The 20,727-nt window shown below is 47.4% G+C and overlaps 3 protein-coding genes across 5 annotated transcripts; 1 reads left to right on the forward strand and 2 right to left on the reverse strand.

Annotated features, from left to right (window-relative positions):
- Positions 1–151: 151 nt before the first annotated feature.
- On the reverse strand, positions 152–3,704 carry si:ch1073-184j22.2 (dual specificity protein phosphatase 18). Its single transcript, XM_062403953.1, has 2 exons — positions 2,537–3,704; positions 152–1,923 (listed from the first exon to the last, which is right to left on the reverse strand). The coding sequence occupies exon 2, from the start codon at positions 1,912–1,914 to the stop codon at positions 1,288–1,290; it is 627 nt and encodes a 208-aa protein (XP_062259937.1). The 5' UTR covers positions 1,915–1,923; positions 2,537–3,704; the 3' UTR covers positions 152–1,287.
- sft2d3 (SFT2 domain containing 3) lies at positions 3,703–4,633 on the forward strand. The gene has a single exon (XM_062403952.1). It carries the CDS (start codon positions 3,750–3,752, stop codon positions 4,401–4,403), a length of 654 nt encoding a protein of 217 aa, XP_062259936.1. The 5' UTR covers positions 3,703–3,749; the 3' UTR covers positions 4,404–4,633.
- Positions 4,634–5,187: 554 nt separating this feature from the next.
- Positions 5,188–19,769, reverse strand: wdr33 (WD repeat domain 33). Of its 3 annotated transcripts, none has more exons than XM_062404084.1 (21): positions 19,586–19,769; positions 15,999–16,217; positions 15,663–15,731; positions 13,981–14,085; positions 13,763–13,858; positions 13,532–13,683; positions 10,711–10,808; positions 10,150–10,276; positions 9,650–9,804; positions 9,388–9,466; positions 9,192–9,302; positions 8,986–9,080; positions 8,821–8,907; positions 8,410–8,549; positions 8,163–8,318; positions 7,275–8,000; positions 7,106–7,163; positions 6,284–6,590; positions 6,044–6,204; positions 5,746–5,916; positions 5,188–5,672 (listed from the first exon to the last, which is right to left on the reverse strand). In XM_062404084.1, the coding sequence occupies exons 2-21, from the start codon at positions 16,200–16,202 to the stop codon at positions 5,521–5,523; spliced, it is 3,249 nt and encodes a 1,082-aa protein (XP_062260068.1). In that variant the 5' UTR covers positions 16,203–16,217; positions 19,586–19,769; the 3' UTR covers positions 5,188–5,520. The 3 variants fall into 3 exon arrangements, with proteins under 3 accessions (XP_062260068.1, XP_062260066.1, XP_062260067.1); XM_062404082.1 differs by having other exon boundaries at positions 7,275–8,003; XM_062404083.1 differs by having other exon boundaries at positions 7,275–8,003; positions 15,999–16,254.
- Positions 19,770–20,727: the final 958 nt, after the last annotated feature.

The following is a 20,727-nucleotide window of genomic DNA, read 5'->3' on the forward strand; positions in this document are numbered from 1 at the left end:
TGGAGGGCGGGATCAAAACAAACCGAGCTGCTCCAACGTCCAGCTTCCTTTGCGGCTTTTCATAATAAAAGAGGTTCATTTAGCGGAAACGTACATTAACTGAAAAGATAAAAACGCAACATGAAGAAAAAAGAACAAACTCGAGTCGACACAAGAAATAAAGGTCAATTTAATGAATTTCAACACGTTTTTCAGAGACAAATGAACCAGGACACATCACATCACCAGACTTATATATTAAGTATTATATATATTAAGTATATATTGGATTCTCTATACATTGTTTTACTCTGCTTTAACTTTGAAAACATCTTGCATCACTTTTTGATTACGTGACACATGAAGCACATGGACAGATGTTCATCCAGATGTTGGAAAAGTGAAGATTCTCTCACACACACACAATTTCCTTGTTTTGAAAAATAAAATCTTTATCAAATGGAAGAAACTAACATTTTAAACTCTGTTTCACTTTGTTTTTCTGCCGGTGTGAAGTAGTGAACCCTCTGAATAATAAAAGTTTATAAAAAAGTGAAGTGAAACCAATGTAGACGTGCCCGAATCCCGTCTTCTGTGTAGTGACCAGCAGGGGGCGACTCCACTGGTAGTTTCTATAGAAAGTGACTTCTCACTTTATAACGTCAGTAAACATTCAGGAGTTTCTGTCTCAGTCTCTAGTTTCAAGTCTTCTTCAAACAGTTGATGTTCATTTTCGAATTATGATCATTTAGAGTTAAACAGATCATAAGGCACCGGATATGTTGGGGGGGATACCAGAGGACTAGCATTGACAACTAGTCCTGTCAATTGTGCTGGTGGCAGGTGGGCGTGTCATTGAGCTCTCAGTCAGGCTCCACCTCACTCCTCCTAATATGGTTACTTCACTGTGGCCCTGCCGATGCTAACATGGCTGTAATATTAACTTCTAGCATGGGCTAGCAAGCTATCAGTCAGGTATGGTAATGTAGGAAATAAAGGCGTGATGACAGAGAAAATATGAGACCAATAAATAAACATTTAAATCTGTCAAGTTAAAATGACCAATACATTTATCGTCCAATGAAACATTACCCTCAAACATTTCTCCCGTCAGGCTGTTTGCACCACCAGAGGGCGGTGTTCAGTGGGCTCTTCTCATGATCACGGAACCCGAACACAGTACAAGTCATCGAATCACTCGAAGCTTCCGCCAGCCCGTCAGCGGAGGAGATGCATTGTGGGTAGTTGTTGTTTCTAAGATGTTTCAGATACCATGGCGCTCACAGCTCAAACTTTTACGCCGCTGAACTATTTTCTTCCTCTTGACTTGTTTCCTGGTGTCGGACCTCGTGACATCACAGGTGACCCTGCCATCAGTGACCTGGGTACCAGCATTAACCAGTTCCTCTGCTGCTGCAGTGGCGTTGACCTCGTCATCCTCTGTGTCCTCGGCGTCAGGGGGGGAGGTGGAAGGGACATCTCATCCACTGTTGCGACTTTGACGGTGTTTTTCCCGTAGAGACGCTTCTCGTACTTCAGGAGCTGGTCCCAGAATCCGGCATTCAACCTGACCCAGGGCCGACTCTCCTGCACCCAGCGATGCGCCTGGCAAAGCGTCACTCCCCTGTACCGCATCAGGTACGCCATCACCAGCGCCGGAGAACGGCTCATACCGGCAGCGCAGTGCACCAGGGTGCCGCCAGCTCGGTTGCCATGGATACGGTCTGCCACCCGGTCAAAGTGGTCACCGAGGCGAGCGCTGGGTAGGTCGGAGACAGGAACCCGGACACACTCCACCCCAGGGTAGGGGGGGCAGCTGTGGCTCAGCGTGGCGTTGACAATCAGGGTGATGCTTTTCTGTGATATTAGCGCCGCGTTGAGGGGGGCGTCGGCACTGCCGAGGAAGAGGGTGGGTGTGATCTGAGAGACGGACATGAAGCCGACCTGTCGGGAGAACCAGGCGGAAATGCCAATATCAGTTATCAGTGATTGATTATTCATGTCTTATCAGTTCTGTCAATAACATAATCAAAACTGTTGCTCCCAGAAAAATGTCCTGGACTGATATCTTGGGTGACTGGAGACAGGGGAAACTGTTAGCCTAGCATAGCATAAAGACTTGAGACAGGAGAAACTGTTAGCCTAGCTTAGCATAAAGACTGGAGACAGGGAAACTGTTAGCCTAGCTTAGCACAAAGACTTGAGACAGGAGAAACTGTTAGCCTAGCATAGCATAAAGACTGGAGACAGGGAAACTGTTAGCCTAGCTTAGCACAAAGACTTGAGACAGGAGAAACTGTTAGCCTAGTATAGCACAAAGACTGGAGACAGGGGAAACTGATAGCCTAGCTTAACACAAAGACTTGAGACAGGGGAAACTGTTAGCCTAGCTTAACACAACGACTTGAGACAGGGGGAACTTTTAGCCTAGCATAGCACAACGACTGGAGACAGGAGAAACTGTTAGCCTAGCTTAGCACAAAGACTGGAGACAGGGGAAACTGATCTCAGCTGAACGTCAGTGATTATAATCCTCAGGCCATGTGAACGCTCTCACCTGTCGTCTCCAGGTTCACGTCACATTGAACTTTGGATCCGTCTTACGACCTGCACCCTTCTTCAGCTGCTGGGGTGAAATGCATGCTGGGATACCATTGCAGCTGGTTCCTGTGTAAGCTTAGTACACACACTGTAGATGGTTGTGTGCCAGACTTCCAGCCAATCACCTGAAGGGTTATTTTTGGACAGACAGCTGGAGTCATGTGACCTGACACATGAAGATTCTCAGTCATGGAGTCTTCGTCGATGTGAACACACATCTCATGAACTAGTTCAAAGTTCAGTTCATACAAGTAAACATGAATAGTTCACGTTCATAGTTCACCATTAAAAATCCGGCGTCAGACAGCGTCTCTCTTCAGGAGAAGGAAAACATTCCGTGACGTTTTAGCTAGACCTCAGATAATATGAACGTGTTCACCGTTCAAACTCATTATTTGTCATTGAGTTGCGTTCAGTTCATCGTTCTCATAAAAACGAACGTGTTAAATGAGCGCGTTCATGCACAACACTGGGCGTCAGGTGTTGTTTGTTAGTTAGTAGCTGGTTAGAGTCATTAGGTTGCTGGAGTGTGTGTTTGTGTGTGTGGGGGGGGGGGGGTCAAAGGTCACAGGACATGGGGCTCAAACGATTCCTCCAGTAACGTGATATCTAAAAATCTTTGATTCAGATTGTCTGCCAGAAGCTTTGTTGAATCCAGACATGTGTGTTTCACACAGACTTTTATACCTGTTGCACACAGAGCGTGATTAAAGCCTCTAAAGTTCACTGATCACATTTCTCGTCCTAGTTTTCAGCACCAGTTCTTCTTCTTCTTCTTCGTTCCTGTGTGTTTACAGTTTAAAGACATTTGGCCAATACATTTAATTTATGGTGGTGCCTTCAAGTGCTGTCCAAAAAACAACACATGAGAACAATCAAGCTAAAGTCTGATTGTCAGCACAGCCTGGTCATTTACTCAAGCACAGCGGGCTGTGTGCTGTTTATTTCATGGATTACACCTGAATAATTAAAATTAACCGTTTTGTTGCGGCGTCGTCCGTACACAGCTTTCTTTTGTCCTGACGTACCTGAACTTATCACCTGTTCGTGTCATAACATGTAGTTCTTTATCTGACCGTTGAGGGGCAGGAGGGCACCGAGCGGCCGGAAGTCGACATAAGAACAAGCGAAGAAGAAGGTGTTGCTAACAGCCGTTAGCTCCCTCCGTCATGGCGGACCTGAACCGACAGCTCCAGGAGTACCTGACTCAGTCCAAAGGCGGCGGCGGAGCGAAGACCATCTCCAGCACCACGGTGGACTTTGCCGACCCGGAGCCGGTTCCCGGGAGCTGGTTCGGGCGGTGGTCCAGCCCACGGTCCGGACAGACCTCAACTTCAAACAGCGGCTTCTCCTGGCCGTGGTCAGCCGAGCCGGACCCGTGTCTGCCGGGCATGAGCCGGCGGCAGCGGCTGGTGGGGTTCGGGGTGTGCGCGTCGTTCTCTGCGCTGTGCTTCGGGCTGTCCGCGCTGTACGCGCCGCTGCTGCTGATCTACGCCCGGAAGTTCGCCCTGCTCTGGTCGCTCGGTTCGCTGTTCGCCATCGCGGCCGCGGCGGTGCTGCGCGGCCCGAGCAAGCTCGTCGCCGGCCTCCCCACCTCCCCCGCGGCCGCCGTGTACCTGTGCGCCCTCGGAGGGACTCTGTACGCGGCGCTGAGCCTCCACAGCACCGTGCTGACCGCGCTAGGCGCTGCCCTGCAGGTGGCGGTCATCGTCGGGTATGTGGTGTCGCTTCTGCCCGGAGGCAGCGCCGGGATCCGCTTCATGGGGGGCATGGCGGCCTCCGCAATCAAAAGGACCGTGACCGGGAAAACCATTCCCATCTGACCGGAGAATGAGCGCCAGGGCCGGGGTGGAGTCAGCGCTCTGCCCCGGACCAGAAAGGACCAAGATATCAGTACATTCCTCCAGGAAGCAGACTGTCAGCTGATCGCTGATCAGCTGCTGGTGAGCAGGTGTGAAGCAAACACCGGATACGTGCTGCTGATTGGTCAGATCCGGTCACATGACTGATGATGGATCTGATTGTTTTGTATTAAAATTTATTTAAAAACTAACGTCATGTTTCCTGATCAATCACCGGATGTAAACAGCTGGAGGGCACAGCTATCTCACCTATTACTCCCCTCACATCCTGTCTCCCTCACCTGTCTAACCCCACCTCTCTCCCCTCACTCTCTACTGTTTCACATCCTGTCTCCCCTCTTTGACCTCTGACACGATGGTAACCAATGAGATGTGACTGTAGAGGTCAGAGCCTTGAGCGTCTCACTGACACCAGCTGTGACCACACGTGTGCAGATGTTTAATATCTGATGCAACAAATCCTTTATCATTTAGATTTGTACAGTTTGACCTGAATGCAGCATCACAACAATCAGCTGACGTAACAAATCTCACACACGTCAGTGACACTCGACTCACCTGTGTTTACTCAATGTATTAAAGTAACTTATGATACATTTTAATATTCATATAAAAGTTAAACATTTATATATAGTTTAATATAGTTCTACATATGTTTCTAGAGGCGACAGTGTGTCAGTCTCACAAATGTTGAGCTGCTTCTTTAAACATCTTTCTCTGGTGAGCAGCCGCAGCACAGACGCAGTTTGAAGTGTGAATCTTTATTGTCCACCTCGGTGGAGTCGGTGAAGACATAAAAACATAGAAATCTTTTACAAAAAACGACAAACAGGCTGAAGACAAAAGATTGGGTGAAATAAAAGAGGCGGAGCTTCTCTACAGTATCTTACATTAAAATGTCACCTGCTCAGTCCCTCCAATCACAAGCCACCATTCTCTGCAGCAGCCGCACACACCTGTGTGTCACATGACCAAACATCAGTCCGAGGGGGGTCAGGATCAGGGTGTGGTCTCAGGTCTGGAGGGACCAGCGGCGACAACCAAAGGACAGGAGGATCATGGGAGTTTTCCATCAGGACTACCGGCCACGAACGCCTCCCCTCAGTGCTCCTCTGGGTGGTGGTGGTCCCCCCCTCCTGGGGCCCGGTCCCGGGCCTCCGGGACCCCAGGCTCCTCGTCCACCTCGACCAGACGGACCGTAGCTGCCTTCTTCCCTCTGGGGGGGTCGACCTGCAGGGACGAGACGTTCAGACATGTTCGTCCACAACACGTTACGTATGAATCTTCATATGAAAATATGAACCTCCGTCAGCTCCGGGGGACTCTCGCTCTCCAGTTCCTGGTCCATCCTGCCATGGACGCTTTCGGGGGGGCAAAGACGCCATGTCCATCCCCTGAAGGGAAGACGGGCGCTCACGACCAGCTGGTGAAGACCCATCATGCATCTGCTGACCGTCCCGATAACCATCCTGACCTGTACGCATGAAGACAAAACCGCCAAAATAAGAGTGAGGAGAAACAAATCTAATAATGTGGTTTGAGACAGAGACATGTTTGAAGGTGAACTGGACTCTGATGACACAGATGTCAGGGCTACTCACCTCCTCCTCTGGGGGCACCTCCTCCTCGAGGCGGTCTCCCTCTGCCTCCGGTGTCCCAGCCTCGGCCAATCTCCTCCGGGCCGTCGAAGCCCTCCTCCTGGCCGCCGTACGCATCAGGGTAACCACGCCCTCCAGGCCGGCCAGGACCGCCTCCTCTGTACCTGAAACAGAGTCCAGTTCAGACCAGTTCAGACCTGAGTTACTACAAGTTCTCACATTCAGGAGTGGAAAGCATCTGACCTGTCGTCTCTCCGTCCTCTAAATTCTCCTCCACTGAACCTTTCGTCAGGACCCCAGTTCCCTCCATTCCCTCCTCTGTGTCCTCCACCCCTGTGTCCCCCCCCTCCCTGGTATCCTGGTCCGGGTCCTGGTCTCCAGCCCTCCTCTCCTCTGCCGTGAAAGTCCTGGCCTCCCTCAAATTCCTGTGGTCCACGCCGACCCTGCTGGTTGTCCGCCCAGTACGGCCCAGATCCCTGGTCTGGTCCTCCAGGACCCTGTCGGTCAGAAGGGCCCATGTGGTGGTTAGGAGGGGGCCCCCGGGGATCTCCTAGATGAGAAGAGCCAGTTGACACGATGAGAATCAGTGTTGGTCAAATATCAACTGAAATTATAATAATACATAATAATTTGATCAGAATGTTTCTGATGGAATCATTTGATTCATTGTTTTTCTCCGACATGAATATTTAACATTCTGTTCTTGAGAAGAATCATCTTCTTAAAACCCACTCACGCAGTTTGTATTAAGATTCTGATGTTTTGTTATCTGGGATTTGTTCATAAAAACAGATTCTACTCACACTGACACGCTTCTTATTAATATTTAATAAGTGCCATAGTTTTATTCATACAGTTGAGGCCTAGAGACGTAGACAGAGGCGTAGAAGGCAAAGAGCTAACCTGGTTCTAAAAGCTTTACAAGTTGAACCAGCTTGGAACCAACACCCGGTTCACACACAACAAATAAACAAGGGACCCTACATGATCCCTGAGGGACACCACAGGATCTGAGACAGGTCTCAAAATCTGGCTACGTTCAAACTTAACTTAGCTGACTCTTACCTTTGTTGTTGGGCCCCTGCGGCCCCATGCCGTGCATTATGGGTCCCGAGTTTTGACCCTGCAAAGACCACATGAGTGCGTATGATCAGACCTTTAAAACCTGATCCAGGGCCAGCCCTGTTGATTATCAACATTTTACATAAGCTGAATGTCAGTCACAGAAACTCACCTGGTGCATGTATGGGGGCCCTTGCATGTTACCATGGGGTCCTTGCATGTTGCCAGGGGGGCCCTGAATGTTTCCATGGGGTCCTTGCATGTTACCAGGGGGCCCCTGCATTTTTCCTGGAGGTCCATGCATTCCTCCTGGGGGCCCCTGCAGGTTGCCCATCCCATAATTGTTTGGCATGTTGTTGTGTGTCCTTGGTGGGGGGCCCATCATTCCACCCTGCATAGGACCCTGGGGGCCCATCATGTTTCCTTGAGGTGGCATCATGCCCCCCTGAGATGGAGGCCCTTGAGGATCCCTTGGACCCATTCCTCGAGGAGGGGGGCCCATCATCCCACCAGGAGGGCCCTGCATCCCTCTGGGTCCAGACCCCATACTGTGAGGCCCTTGAGCACCCATGTTTCTATGAGGGCCAGAATGTCTCTGCAATCCTTGAGGTCCTTGCATGTCTGGCGGCCCCATCATGCCCTGAGGCGGCCCCTGGTGAGGCTGAGGTCCTGAAGGGGGCCCCATTTGTCCAGGGGGAATGAAAGGTGGCTGCATACCTCCAGGGCCCATTGGGGGGGGCATTTGCTGAGGAGGCATGTTTGGATGAAATCCCTGCTGGCCTGGAGGCATAGGGGCCCCAGGACCTGCAGGGCCTCCGGGGCCAGGGAAGGGGGGCATGGGGCCCTGTCCCTGTGGGGGGCCCATGTTCCCGTCTGTGCTCATCCGGTCCATCTTCATCTGCTGCACGAAACCAAAACAGTTAATGAGATTCTGGTTTCAGGTGTTTGTGTTTTCAATGTGTCGTCGTTTATTTGAAAACTCAGATTCATCGACAGGTTTACTTTAGTTTGATTAAAAATGAGAAGTTGTTATGTTCCAAGAGAAGGCGGAGCCTCTCACCTCCAGCAGCAGAGGGTTGGTGTACTGTAGAGCTGCCATCTCCTGCTCCATCTCTGCCTGAGTCTTCTTCTTCCCCTCCACCTTCTGCTCCACCTTTCGCTCTTTGGACTGATCTCCAGAGGGCGGCATCATGGGAACTTTATTGTCCGCCCAGGCCTGTGGTGAGAGGAAGGAGGTCACAGTAAACACACAAAACCACTCAGCACGTGTCCAGGTGTGGACCAGGTGCTCTGCTGCAGCCGTCTACCTGTTGGAACTGGGCCGGGATCGGTTTGGCGTAGGGCACTTTCTTCTGAGGGACCTTCTTGGCGTCTTTACCCATGACCTCGTCCATGCCCCAGTCCAGACCAGGGATCGACATCTCGACCTCCGGGGCTGCCTCTTTACCTGGATACAAATGTTAACCCTGAGCAACACCTGAGTAACACCTATATTACATTATTGTATTACAAAACATCATCTGACTACTACATGAACATTTTAGTCTTTAGACCCAATAAAGTGCAAATCATCCGTTTTACTGCTGATGAGAAAGAAAAGAATGAAACAAGAACCTGTTTAACAGGAAATGAGTTCAACTGAGCAGATCAAAGATGGCGGTTTGGAGAATAGATGTGATAAAACACTGAAACACTCTGAGGTCCAGGATGACACTTACTGCTCTGCTCCTGCTCCATGGCGGCCTTCAGCTGCTCGGGGATCCCCATACCGGGGATGCAGGCCATGCTGTTCAGATCCATGTCGTCTGAAACACAAACGCACAAACATCAGCTGTGAAGGAAAGTCAGCACCTTTGTGTTGCGTCTGCTCCTCTGACACTCACCATACTCCATGCCGTCCTCCGACATCCCCGGCAGCAGGTTCAAGTTGTAACGGTCCCTCATCTTATCGCCTGGTCGATTCCTCGTCCAGAATTTACTGAAAATAATAATGACAGGGTCAGGTGTTTCAAATCATCTGTCAACTGTTCACAGCCAACTTTGTGTATAGGAAATAAATATGTTGTGAGGACGTTGACATTGTGGATACCTGGTGTGGTCGTTGGAGCCGGAGCACAGGATGTGACCCAGCGGGTGCCACGCCAGACTCCAGATCATTCCCTCATGAGCCATCTCCATCCCTCCCACCTCCTTCTCCACCCTGACAACAACAACAAACACCTGAGTACACAACACATTGATCAATCTCATGGGAGTGTGTGAGTGTGTGTGTGTGTCATTTTTACCCAGTGTGCCAGAAGAGCAGAGAACCATCAGAACCTCCGCTGGCAAACAGACCTTCGTGGACGGGATGCCAGGCAACAGCTGAGAACATAGAACCAGAAATAACAGACATCATTTAGAGTCAGACTGTGCTCACAAACAGGAGGCCTGTACTGTGGCCAGCCACTAGGGGGCAGCCCAGATGATTTGGCCTCAGTTTGAGGAGCCTTCACGTCATCCACCTTTGTTTACAGTCTGTGATATCGTATTGGTTTGTGTTCTCACCCGTCGCCTCCTTCTTGTGTCCTCGGAACACCTGCAGCTCCTCCTTCAGGTTTCTGATGTCAAACAGTTTGCACAGGTGGTCACGTGACGCCGTCAGCAGCCAATTACCATTCAGGTTCCACTTCACCTCCATCACCGTGTTCTTATGGGCGTGACTGAGGAGAGGTTTCATTATTTGACAACAGCAGAAAGGTTAAAGGTCAAACGAGTTCCACTTCGAGTTCCTCCTCTTTCACATGAACCTGATTTGATTGGCTAAGGCCTTCACGTGAGTGTTTGTTTCCAAAACTATTTGATTGGCCTCGATTAGATGTGATTGATTCCTGATGTACGCAGACTGACCAATGCATCGTGACGGATACACAATGTCGTCCAGTAACGAAAGACGTCAACACAATCCAAGTCAACAAGCAGCGCTTCTGTTGAAGCCTCCAACCTGGATGTGTAAGTCCTCTTCTAGTGTGTCTGTTACTGTGTGTATGTGAAGTGTGTGTACTCACAGTGTAGCCAGACTCTGTCCAGTCTTGGGGTCCCAGAATTTGATTGGCTGTTGACTGTCTTTACTGCCAGAGACCACAAGGCCTTTAGTGGGATGCCAGTCCACACACTTCACATCAGCGCCATGACCTACACACACACACACACACACACACGCACACACACGTTACCATCATGTAGGTTGTTAAATGTGAATCAATAAGGATCAATTTAATCAACTACATATTGATATGTTTAACATGCCAATACATAAATACATTTTCTTTAATTTAGCACATGATCAATAATAGTCCGTTGTCCCTCCAGTCACGTGACAGCGGGGATCCTGTCACGTGACAGCCGGGATCCAGTCACGTGACAGCCGGGATCCAGTCACGTGACAGCCGGGATCCAGTCACGTGACAGCGGGGATCCAGTCACGTGACAGCCGGGATCCTGTCACGTGACAGCCGGGATCCAGTCACGTGACAGCGGGGATCCTGTCACGTGACAGCGGGGATCCTGTCAGGTGACAGCCGGGATCCAGTCACGTGACAGCGGGGATCGAGGCGGCAGCTTCGTACCTCGGAGGATCCGTTCCTCATGGCATCGCAGGAAGTCCCAGATCCGAACGGTTCCGTCGTCTGAGCAGGTGGCGAATTTATTATCTGTGGGGGAGAAACTGGACAAGACGAGACGCTGTTACCAATAACAGAGGAGATGGGACATCACATGGACATGGACTTCCTGGTATACATTTACAGAGCAGGTTGGAGGTCAGAGGTCACAGGAAACAGTCACTAGCTCCCACTCCACTGCGACAGCTTCCCTGACCAACCACACACCCTCACTTCAGTCCACTAACGCCCCAGCCGAGCTGAGGCCAGGGGGTGTGAGCAGGAAGTAGATCGTCTACTCTGCAGCTGGTTTAGTTCAGCAGGTTTCTTTGAGTGACAGCGAGCTGAACCGTTACTGACAGTTAAGGCTGATACGTGGTTTTGTGTTATAGTTTTGTGTCGTAGTAACACACGTAGCTGATACACATGGCCTACGCCGCTGTGAGCATTCATAGTTTATGAAGGTGTGTGTTTCTCTACAGTTACACAAACGAAGCGCTAGTGGCTGTAGAGTTTTGATGCTTCTGTGTTGTTTCCTCTGGTTTCAAGAACTCTTAACAAATTCTTTGGCGTCCGTTTGCTTCAGAACAAGGTTATCAAGTTGGAGCTGATGGATGAATCAGAGAAATTAGTGTTTTTAAAGAACTGCAATGAAGATAATAAAGTCGGAGGAGTTGGTCTGTGTGAACATTAAACCTATTGAGGCGAAGCAGGAGCTTCCAGAAACAGTCTGCAGGTCACGTGATGCTACCAGGCCTCAGAGGACGTGGGTCCTACGAAGGGTTCACGTCTACGCGCCAGCTACACCCGGGCTACAGCGTGGAGTCACGTGTTAACGCTTTGTGTTCACCGCTCTTAGTCATGTGACGAACCAATCAGGAAGAGAACGTGTCTGCTTCTTCAACAGTTAGAATACTTTTAATCACATTTAATGAAACTAACACATGTTCAACATGTTTGTATGAATCACACTGACTGTTTTATCTACAGGTTAATGTGAGGTCATCATGAATGACCTCACACTGAGCACAGGAATATTAACATGTCTAAATGTCTCCACCTGCTGGACAACTAGGAGAACTTCACTAAATAATGTGAGTCTAAATAACACGTGCAGTCTCTCACTGTCACCCCCCCTTAACCTGAGTGAACTGTATACTACATGCACTTCATGTGTACTACATGCCAGCGTGGTGGGGACTATATGTTAATGCACTGTATTCTGCATGTGTACAACATGTGTTCATACTGTGTACTACATGCAAATGTACTGTGCTACATGTGAACTATATGGATATAGTACATGCAAGTGTTCTGTGTACTACTGCTAGTTCACAGATTTCCCTATACCTCATCTTTCTGCTAAGCTAGGCTAACAGTTCCCACTGGTCAGTTTGTGCTTAGCTAGTAAAAAGGCCCCCTTAAGTTGTGTTTTTGTGCTAAGCTAGGCTAACTGTTTCTCAGTACTTCCTGTGTTTGTGCTAAGCTAAGCTTTAAGATTTGTAATACTCTTTACCAAAGAGCAGCACCTTATATTTAAAACATAATATTTGCATTAGGAGCCGGCCCTCTCTAGGGAGCCAGTAGCCCAGACAGGACAAGCTAAATCTTTTGAGTTGAAGTTCACAGCTACCAACATGAAATCAAAGTCCTTCTTTCTGCGATGAAGTTTAAACCTTTAAAACTTTCAGAAAAAAAGAACCTTTAAGATTTTTAAAACGTAGGTTTTGATTTCAACTCCTCCTAAATTGTCAATTTTATAATTGTTACCAAATATGATACATCTGACAACATCTCTTGAAATATCAGGGCACAACTCAAACACAAATAACTGTTTAAAGTAGTAAATAATAAATCACACAAGGTTTGTGACAGTGACCAATTACCAAGATATAAACTATCACTTCAAATAAATCCATAATTATAATTCCAGAAAAAAAAAGATTCAAGATAAATCTTATCTGATCACATTGGCAGCTGTGGACTTCCACTTTATTCACTTCTCATGAAGAAGGCTGGCCCCACACAGCCTGTGACTGACAGCATAGAGGATCATGGGTAATGTAGTTTGAATTAGATTAAGTCATCCCTGGATGACATCACACTGAACAGGTGATGGTTTTCAGGTTAAGACTCATTCCACTCAGCGTACTGGTTCTGCTGAGGGAGTGTGATGTCATCTGCAACCTGACGAAGTCATCTAACTTAAACAGTGGAGGTGAGGAGTGAGACTACCCTGTTGCATTGTGGGAAATGTAGGCTAGTGTTCGTACTGAGTGAGGAAGTTGTTTTTAATCGTCTCCTTCTCAAACACCAACAGGAAGAGGGTGGTGTGGTCAACGCTCGCTGTTCAATGTGGAGCTGAGACTCAAAGGATGCAAAGATTTATTTAAAGCATCTACAGGCGCCTGTCAGGTGACGTTCAGAGCAGCAGCAGCACTGTGTGCAGGAGCTTCTATTTATTCACTTTATTGATCCCTGCTAAAACTTTATTGTATAAAGTCAATCCCCACCCCTCCCCAGTGGGCCTACCAACATGTTGAGTAAATGAATGATGACTTTATTCAACACAGAGAAACAGCTCATCAGCCACATCAGGCAAAATGTCAACAACAGATCACTGCAGTGTTGCAACAGCACACACATACATCTGTCATTAAGCAACCACAACAACATATGGCAAGAGGTGAGGCAGCACCACCATGTGGCTGCAGCATGGTACTGCAGTGCCGAACGTAAGCAGTAGAGACTCAGGTTAACTACAGAAAATGGTAGATTGGGTATAAACCTGGCTTCTCTAATGGCCTCCTTGTGAGCCTGGAACATCTTGACGTTGTTCATGTTGGACTGCCAGTACTTCACGTAGCCGCCGTGGTCCGCAGTCAGCATCCACATGTCGTTGTGAGACCAGGTCATGGCACGCACCGGACTGTCGTGGGCCTGCAGGGGAGACAGGAGGGAGTGATGTCACTACCATTCAGCTGACCACATCACAAGGTCGTCTGTAGCAAGTGTTTACCTGTAGAATGGTCTCAAAGTTGAAGGTGAGTCCGTTCCACAGAGTGAACTCTCCGCTGGACGCTCCCGTGACCAGACGTCGACCCTCGGGAGTCCACTGATCAGGAAACACACATTAATCTGGGGAATGAGTGTTCTGAACGATCTGCATACGCTCTATCACAATAAAAGCAGAAAATATGAGCCTTTGTACAAACGGAAAGTGATGCAGCAGCTCACCCGGATCACAAACACAGGACACTTGACTTTGTTGGTGGAGGTTCGGACAAACTTGGTGGTGACAGCGTTCATTGGATTGTTCAACATCCCGATAGGAGGAACCAGCTGCAACACAGTGAATGTTCATCTTAACAAATAGGTTTGTTGCATGTTATACTGAAGATTTCACAATACAAGTTTATTATCCGGCAGGGGGGTATATTATCCCCAGCCCTTTTCAATCTCTATACGGACGACCTTTCCAGGCAGCGGGGGGGATGCCGTACAGGTTGTATGACAGGTGATTCCCTGGTCAATCACTTCATGTATGCAGACGACCTAGCTTTAATATCCCCTAGTAGCAGTGGGTTTCAACAGCTGCTTAACATCTGCACTAATTATGGGGTTGATTTGGATGTGAAATATAATGCCAAGAAGAGCCTGGTAATGATCTGTAGGTCTAAGGATGACATGGATATTAAGTTTCCTGCCTTTCATCTGTTGAAACTCTGGGGGGGGTCCAGTAGTACCAAATCCTTAGGGCACAGTATTACAGACACGTGAGAGGATGATGCCGACATGTGCAGACAGAGGGGATGCTCTATGTCCACGCTAACATGTTGGTTAGAAAACTCCATCACTGTACAGTTGATGTAAAGATTCATTTGTTTAGAGCCTACTGCCCCCCCTCTCTATACAGCTCCACTCTGGGTGAATTACAGGAAGGAGAGCTTGTGTAAGTTGAACGTAGTCTATAATGACTGTCTTAGAGTACTCCTGAAGAAACCCAGGTGTACTAGAGCCAGTGAGCTGTTCTGTCATATGGGTCCAACCACCTTCATGGCCTTACTGAGGAACCTTATTTTTAAGTTTATGAGTCGGCTGGACCGCTCAACAAATTCTATAATAGATCTGATGACAGACCCTGTCCGCAGCTCTGTTAAGTACACATCTCTGATCAGTAACTTTTTTAGCCCTTCTTTCCTTGTATATTTCTGTGTAATGTATTGTTTGTATGTTTTGTTTTTTATACTGTGGGCCTTGAGCCTGTAATAAAGTTTATTATCATGTGAGCAAACAAGTGAATATTTAAATTAGATACAACAGCTTCCTGTTACTCTTCAGTTCATTCAATTGTTCCCACCCAGTTAGAATAATGATTCAAATGTTTCTCTCATTCAGACTTGAAGCAGCTGGATTATTTTTCACAAGCTTCTAATTAACTTTAATTTTTAGTATATACAAATTATAATTTAGATCTGTTTCTTTATTTAAATTCATCCGTTAAGTCTGATGTGTGAGAATCAGCTGATGTTCATCTTCTGAAACTCAGTTCAATGAGAATCAAACAGCAAATTTAAAAAGACTCGTCTGAACAGTCTTCACTTCACTGTGTTTTCCACTTCATGCTGGAAAAGAGGAATCGACTCATGGCTGTGCTTCCACTGTGCGAGGGGATGAAGTCGGCCGACCAAAGATTTAAGACATTTCTGGCGGTCGGGAGCAATTCATCGCTGATTGCTCCTCGTACACGGCAAACGAGGAAACTAAAAATCATACATCTCTGAAAAGAGTCAAAAACTGTCTTAAATCGTTCAGTGTTTGCCAAACTTAACTTCACATAAAACAGGCTTCCTGTGACAAAAGGGCGTTAAGCTAACAAACCAATCTAATAATCCCACTCTTAGTTTGTTTATACTGACGTCGTTGTAACATCCTGCGTCGGGCTGGATGGCTCGGAAGTCTCGATGGTCTCGCTGCCACAAACGGTTCTGCACAGAGAAACACAGAAAGTCACTCACAGATGAAGAGCACAGCCTGTGATTGGTCGGCTTCGGATCATTCACATGTTAACACATCACACACGTCAAACTGAAGCAGCTGGGGTTGGACGACAGAAAGTTAATCAGCGACAGCATCCAGCAGTGGAAAAGCAGTAAACTGTTGTTATGTCTCCACCTCACATGATGACAAACTAATAAAGTTTAATTTAATCAACATCTGCACTGATTATTAGATCCAGTTTAACAGGTGCTCACCTCCAGGTATCTGATGACAGACGGGTTGTAGTCGATGGTTTTGCGGTTCACCGCCTTCCTCATGCGTTTCCCATCGAAGGTGAGCTGCTGCATGGCCTGCTGCTGGGCGAAGTCCGGCCTCTTGTAGAACACCTGCCGCGGCGCCTGGTGCTGGAAGCGCGGCATGTGGAAGAACCGCTGCGGCGAGCCGATGTCTGTGGCCATGGTGACGGGCTAAACCTGTAGGGTGCCAGACCAGTTGAAAACACTGGTCAGACTGGTTATAAATAAAGATTTAGTTCAACATTACTGAAGCCTGAGCTGAAACATTGATTGATGTGACAATGAAATAAATAGGTGTAATGAACTGATCCAGGACTCTACTGAACAAACCAGAGAAGAGTGATTCAGTCTCTTCTGAACCATTAATCTGTTCATTCAACAAACGTTAACCAGGAAACTGAACCTTCATCTCAACATCCATCCTTGATAACATCTACTACCATTGACGAACATGAGCGTTTGACATCAGTCAGGGTGCAATCTGAAGCAAACAGTCAAGCTTAGTGAACAAAGCTCACATACGAACCACGTGCATCACAACTAGGGCTGTAACCAGTGATTCCTCCGATAAGGCACTAATCGACAGGATATGTAGAAACTGATCAAACCAATGAACGTTGAGGAAAAAGGATAGAAAGAAGAGTTTCCATCATCAACACGAGCACAGGTCACATGACGCTGAACACTTCCCAACTGCTTCCAGTCTTTGTGCTAAGCTAAGCTAAAGACCCACTGGACACATGACGCGGCTCAGATCAACAGCTACTGATTCTCACAACAAAAGACAGAAGAAAAAAATAACACTGGAGCAGAGGCCGTAATTATTTTAAAGAAAATATTGATTAAATCAATAGAAAAAAAAGAAATGAGACTCACAAGCATCAGTCTATTTGATTAGTTAGTTCTTGACTTCATACAACTACTAGGCTGCTTCAACTTAGTTTATGAAAAACTGCTTAACTTGAATTTGCAGTGAATTCACAATCCTCCAGAAAGTGACTTGAGTTTCACTTTGGTTTTCATTTTGTGTTTTGTTGTGATTGATATATTCTTAAGACTTCAATGGATCACGCGCTCACAAATTTATAATGTGAGAGATTTTGAAGAGATGTTGGACTTTAAATGACAGATTAGTAAGAATGACTTGCAGTGCATACTTATCAGATTTGTTTGTATTTAGGGGGATTAAATAAATATGAATAATCAGTTTTCATTATTATATTAATCAAGTAATAAAAAATAATCCTTAGATTAGAAAAAAATGTAACGTTAAGACCAAAAGAGAAAATAGATATGTGCAGCCCTATCAACATTAGTTTAAATGTTGCGTTAGCATATTAGCCTCATTGGTATGTTAGCTCTGATGGTGAAATGTATTGTTGGTCTCAAAATAAACTTGTTTGACTAATATTTGAGCACATGGTTGTACTGATCATACTGCAGTGACGACATGTCAGCAGGGACGAGCTGCAGGTTCGTGGAGGCAAAGCGTTGGGCACAATGGAAATCAATGCTCTTTTTTAAACGCTGCCGCACGGGGAACCGGCACAGCTTTTCATTTCCAGGCCTAAAGGCAGATTTATAGTCAGGTTGTACGCACGCATACATGCACGCAGGACACGCCCCTTTCGTGCCCGCTGGCGGCTTGCGTGCGTCCGCCAATTTTTCTAACTATAAGACAAAGCGACGCGAGCCCCAAGCAGCTCACAAGACTTGTGATTGGTCTGCTCACTACATCCCGTCCGGAGTCCAGTGTCCGGTTTCATGTCCCACAATACGCGGACATCACTTGGCAACCCTAACTCTTGAAGTTTCCTTCACATGACATCTGTTGACTTGTGTCCGTCCTGGGAGACGGGTCCTCGCATGTGTCTCTGAGGTTTCTATGCATTTGTACCTGTTAAAGGTTTTTAGTAGTTTGTCCTGACTCTTGTTGAGGGTGAAGGACAGAGGATGTCTCATCATGTTGAAGCCCTATGAGACAAACTGTGATTTGTGAATATGGGCTTTACAAATAACATTTGATGATTGAAACCTGTGCACAGGATTCTAAAATCCATTACAAAAATATGGTTTAAACGTATTGTTATCCTATTGCCCAACAAACTTATTTTTTTAAATCTAATTACGTCCGAAGAAGACTGTAGTTTCGTTTGTTGATGTTTTTATTGCTGATACTTTCCCTGTCCCTTTTGTTGACAGGAAAAATGAATATTGATTTTAAATTTATTTTTAGTATCAGCACTTGGCCTGTTCCTGGTTCACAGGAAAAAGGGAAACTTTAATTAAAATAATAAAATATATATGCACTTTGCCTGTCCTTGGTCTTAAAAGGGACAAAAACTTGATTTCTTTGTTTGTGTCAACAGCACCCTTTATGAAGCTAAGTTTATTAAGACATTTTTGAATGAAGTACCGTCTTTATTGTCTTTATTTTCAGTCATCACATGCCACGAACAACCTCAAGCTAAATCTAAAGCTGTTGGCTTAATAAGAGCAATAGAGAATTTGTGTCATTCATTATCCGATTAGTTGATTAATCGTTTCAATATCGATGATTAATCGACCTTCAGAATAGTCGTTAGTTGCAGCCCTAGTTCACAGCTGAAGAGAGAAAATCATCTGTTTGCACATTTGCAATGTGTCGTCCAATAAGTTACGAGCATTTATGTTTTCAACATTTCCTGTAGCCTGTGGCTTTCAAGATAGAAGACTCTGGACTGAAGGTGAAGAGCTCCATGTGATGACAGCAGTCTCACCCTCTCGCAGGTCTATGGTCCTCTTCAGACAAACCTTTGTAAAACAAGCGCTGGCAGCAGAACTACAGTCAATGTGAACAACTGACAACACAGACAGGCAGCCGCTGTGCAGCCTCATCACATTAGCTCTTGTAACATGTGTTACTGTTATGAGCCCGTTCTGGTGCTGGTGTACAGTGCCACACTAATATCAACAGAGAGTAGCTCCACACTACAGCATGGTGTGGCTGCAGCTCTACCCCGCGGGGGACCGGTGCTCCTGGAGCCCGGTGTCCGTCGGCCTGGATGAGAACGTGAGACCGGATGAAGCCTCGCATCACCCGGGCTGCCCCGCACTGCCCGGTGTCGTTGCGCGGAGACGGGAAAGCAACACCACGAGGTTTCCCCGCGGCTCCCGGGCGCTGGCGGGTAGTAAACACGGAGCTCCAGCAGCCAGCCACGAGCCCAACCGGCCCGGCGGACGCACCGGAGCCGCCCCGGCCGCGCAGGAGTCGGTTCTTCGGAGCCGGTTCGTTTAAATCGTTACCGTCTCTAACGACGCTGCTGCTGCATCGAGCTTGTGGCTAACAGCGCTAGCAGGCTAACCACCGGCCGCTGCTTCGCACGGCTCGTGTAGCGGGTCCGCTCGACACCGTCCCCGCAACACGAGCCATACACGCAGCGGTTGGTTGTGAACGCACCGCCGGACGGAACCTGGGTCCGCGGCTCCTCTGTTGTGTTCGGCAGCCGGAGGTAAATGGCGGCCCGGTCATTGTAACAAATACGCGCCGCAGCCACGGAACTCACCAGCAGTGTCCGCTGCAGAGCCCGCTATCTGTGGGTCATGAAGCCGCCCGCCTCTTCGGTTCGTGCCGCTGCTCTCTGCGGGAACATGGAGCTCTCAGTCGACGTTGGGCTGTGAACGAGGTGCTCTGGTCCCTTCAGCCTCCAGCAGACTCCATCTTGACGCTTCTTCTACTCCGCCACGCAGAAATGCATGCTGGGACGTTTTCTCATGGGCGGGAGATCATAGCGTCATTGCGCTTTGAACTCTGGGAATCGTAGTTTTACATGGATCCCATTTATGACAGTTGATTTGTGTGATGTGAATTGTTTTGTTATATTGTTGTGGATTTGTTGCATCTCTTAAATGTTGACCTGAATCTGTTTGTGTTTGGTTTAAAGTGTTCTGCAGGGATGACGTCATGGTGGTTAGGTGGAAGCTAGCGTCACCCTGGTTCCTTCCACTCAGGTTTACGATTATTTTGATTAAAACGTGTTAGAATCGTAAACCTAACAAGTGAAAAACACACGCTTATGCATGTTTTCACACACATCCAATTTCTCACACCCAAAAAAAAACGGATCTTTGAAAATAAAAACTATGACTAAATCTATTTTAACTTGTTGACGAGACGAGACGAAAATGTTGGCGGTGGACTAAGTTACGAAAAAAAATTTAAAACATCGTTTCAGGCCATCATGAAGTACCAGAAGCGGGCGAGTGTGTGTCTGTGTGTGTGTGCTCCCAGATAGCGCACCGGTCCGTTGGCTGGCTCCGCCCCCTGCCCCCGCGCACTCGCTCAGAGACACAGAGAGATCAGAGCTCGTTCACGTGGAGGAGCCGCTCAGTGACCAAGATGCTTCTTAACTATGGAAACAGTGGAAACACAGAGTTTCTCTGGTCTCAGCTGATCAGAGATCAGAGCCTCAGCTTCTTGATCAGAGCAGAAGCTGCAGGTGGTTTCTACTGGGCTTCAGTATCTGTGTTCGCCTCCAGTCTGACCTGCTCTCCCTTTTTAGGGCTGAGGACCTCCGGTGGGAGGCCCTATTGAAATTGAAAGGATTATTCTGAGAATTTTTAAACATGCTCAAAAAGTTGTAAAAGTGTAAATTTACGTATTCTGGAGTATTTGGAAATGGGCGTGGCAAAATGGTTCAACAGCGCC

The sequence above is a fragment of the Platichthys flesus genome, chromosome 14 (assembly GCF_949316205.1).
Source record: "Platichthys flesus chromosome 14, fPlaFle2.1, whole genome shotgun sequence".
Taxonomy (NCBI): domain Eukaryota; kingdom Metazoa; phylum Chordata; class Actinopteri; order Pleuronectiformes; family Pleuronectidae; genus Platichthys; species Platichthys flesus.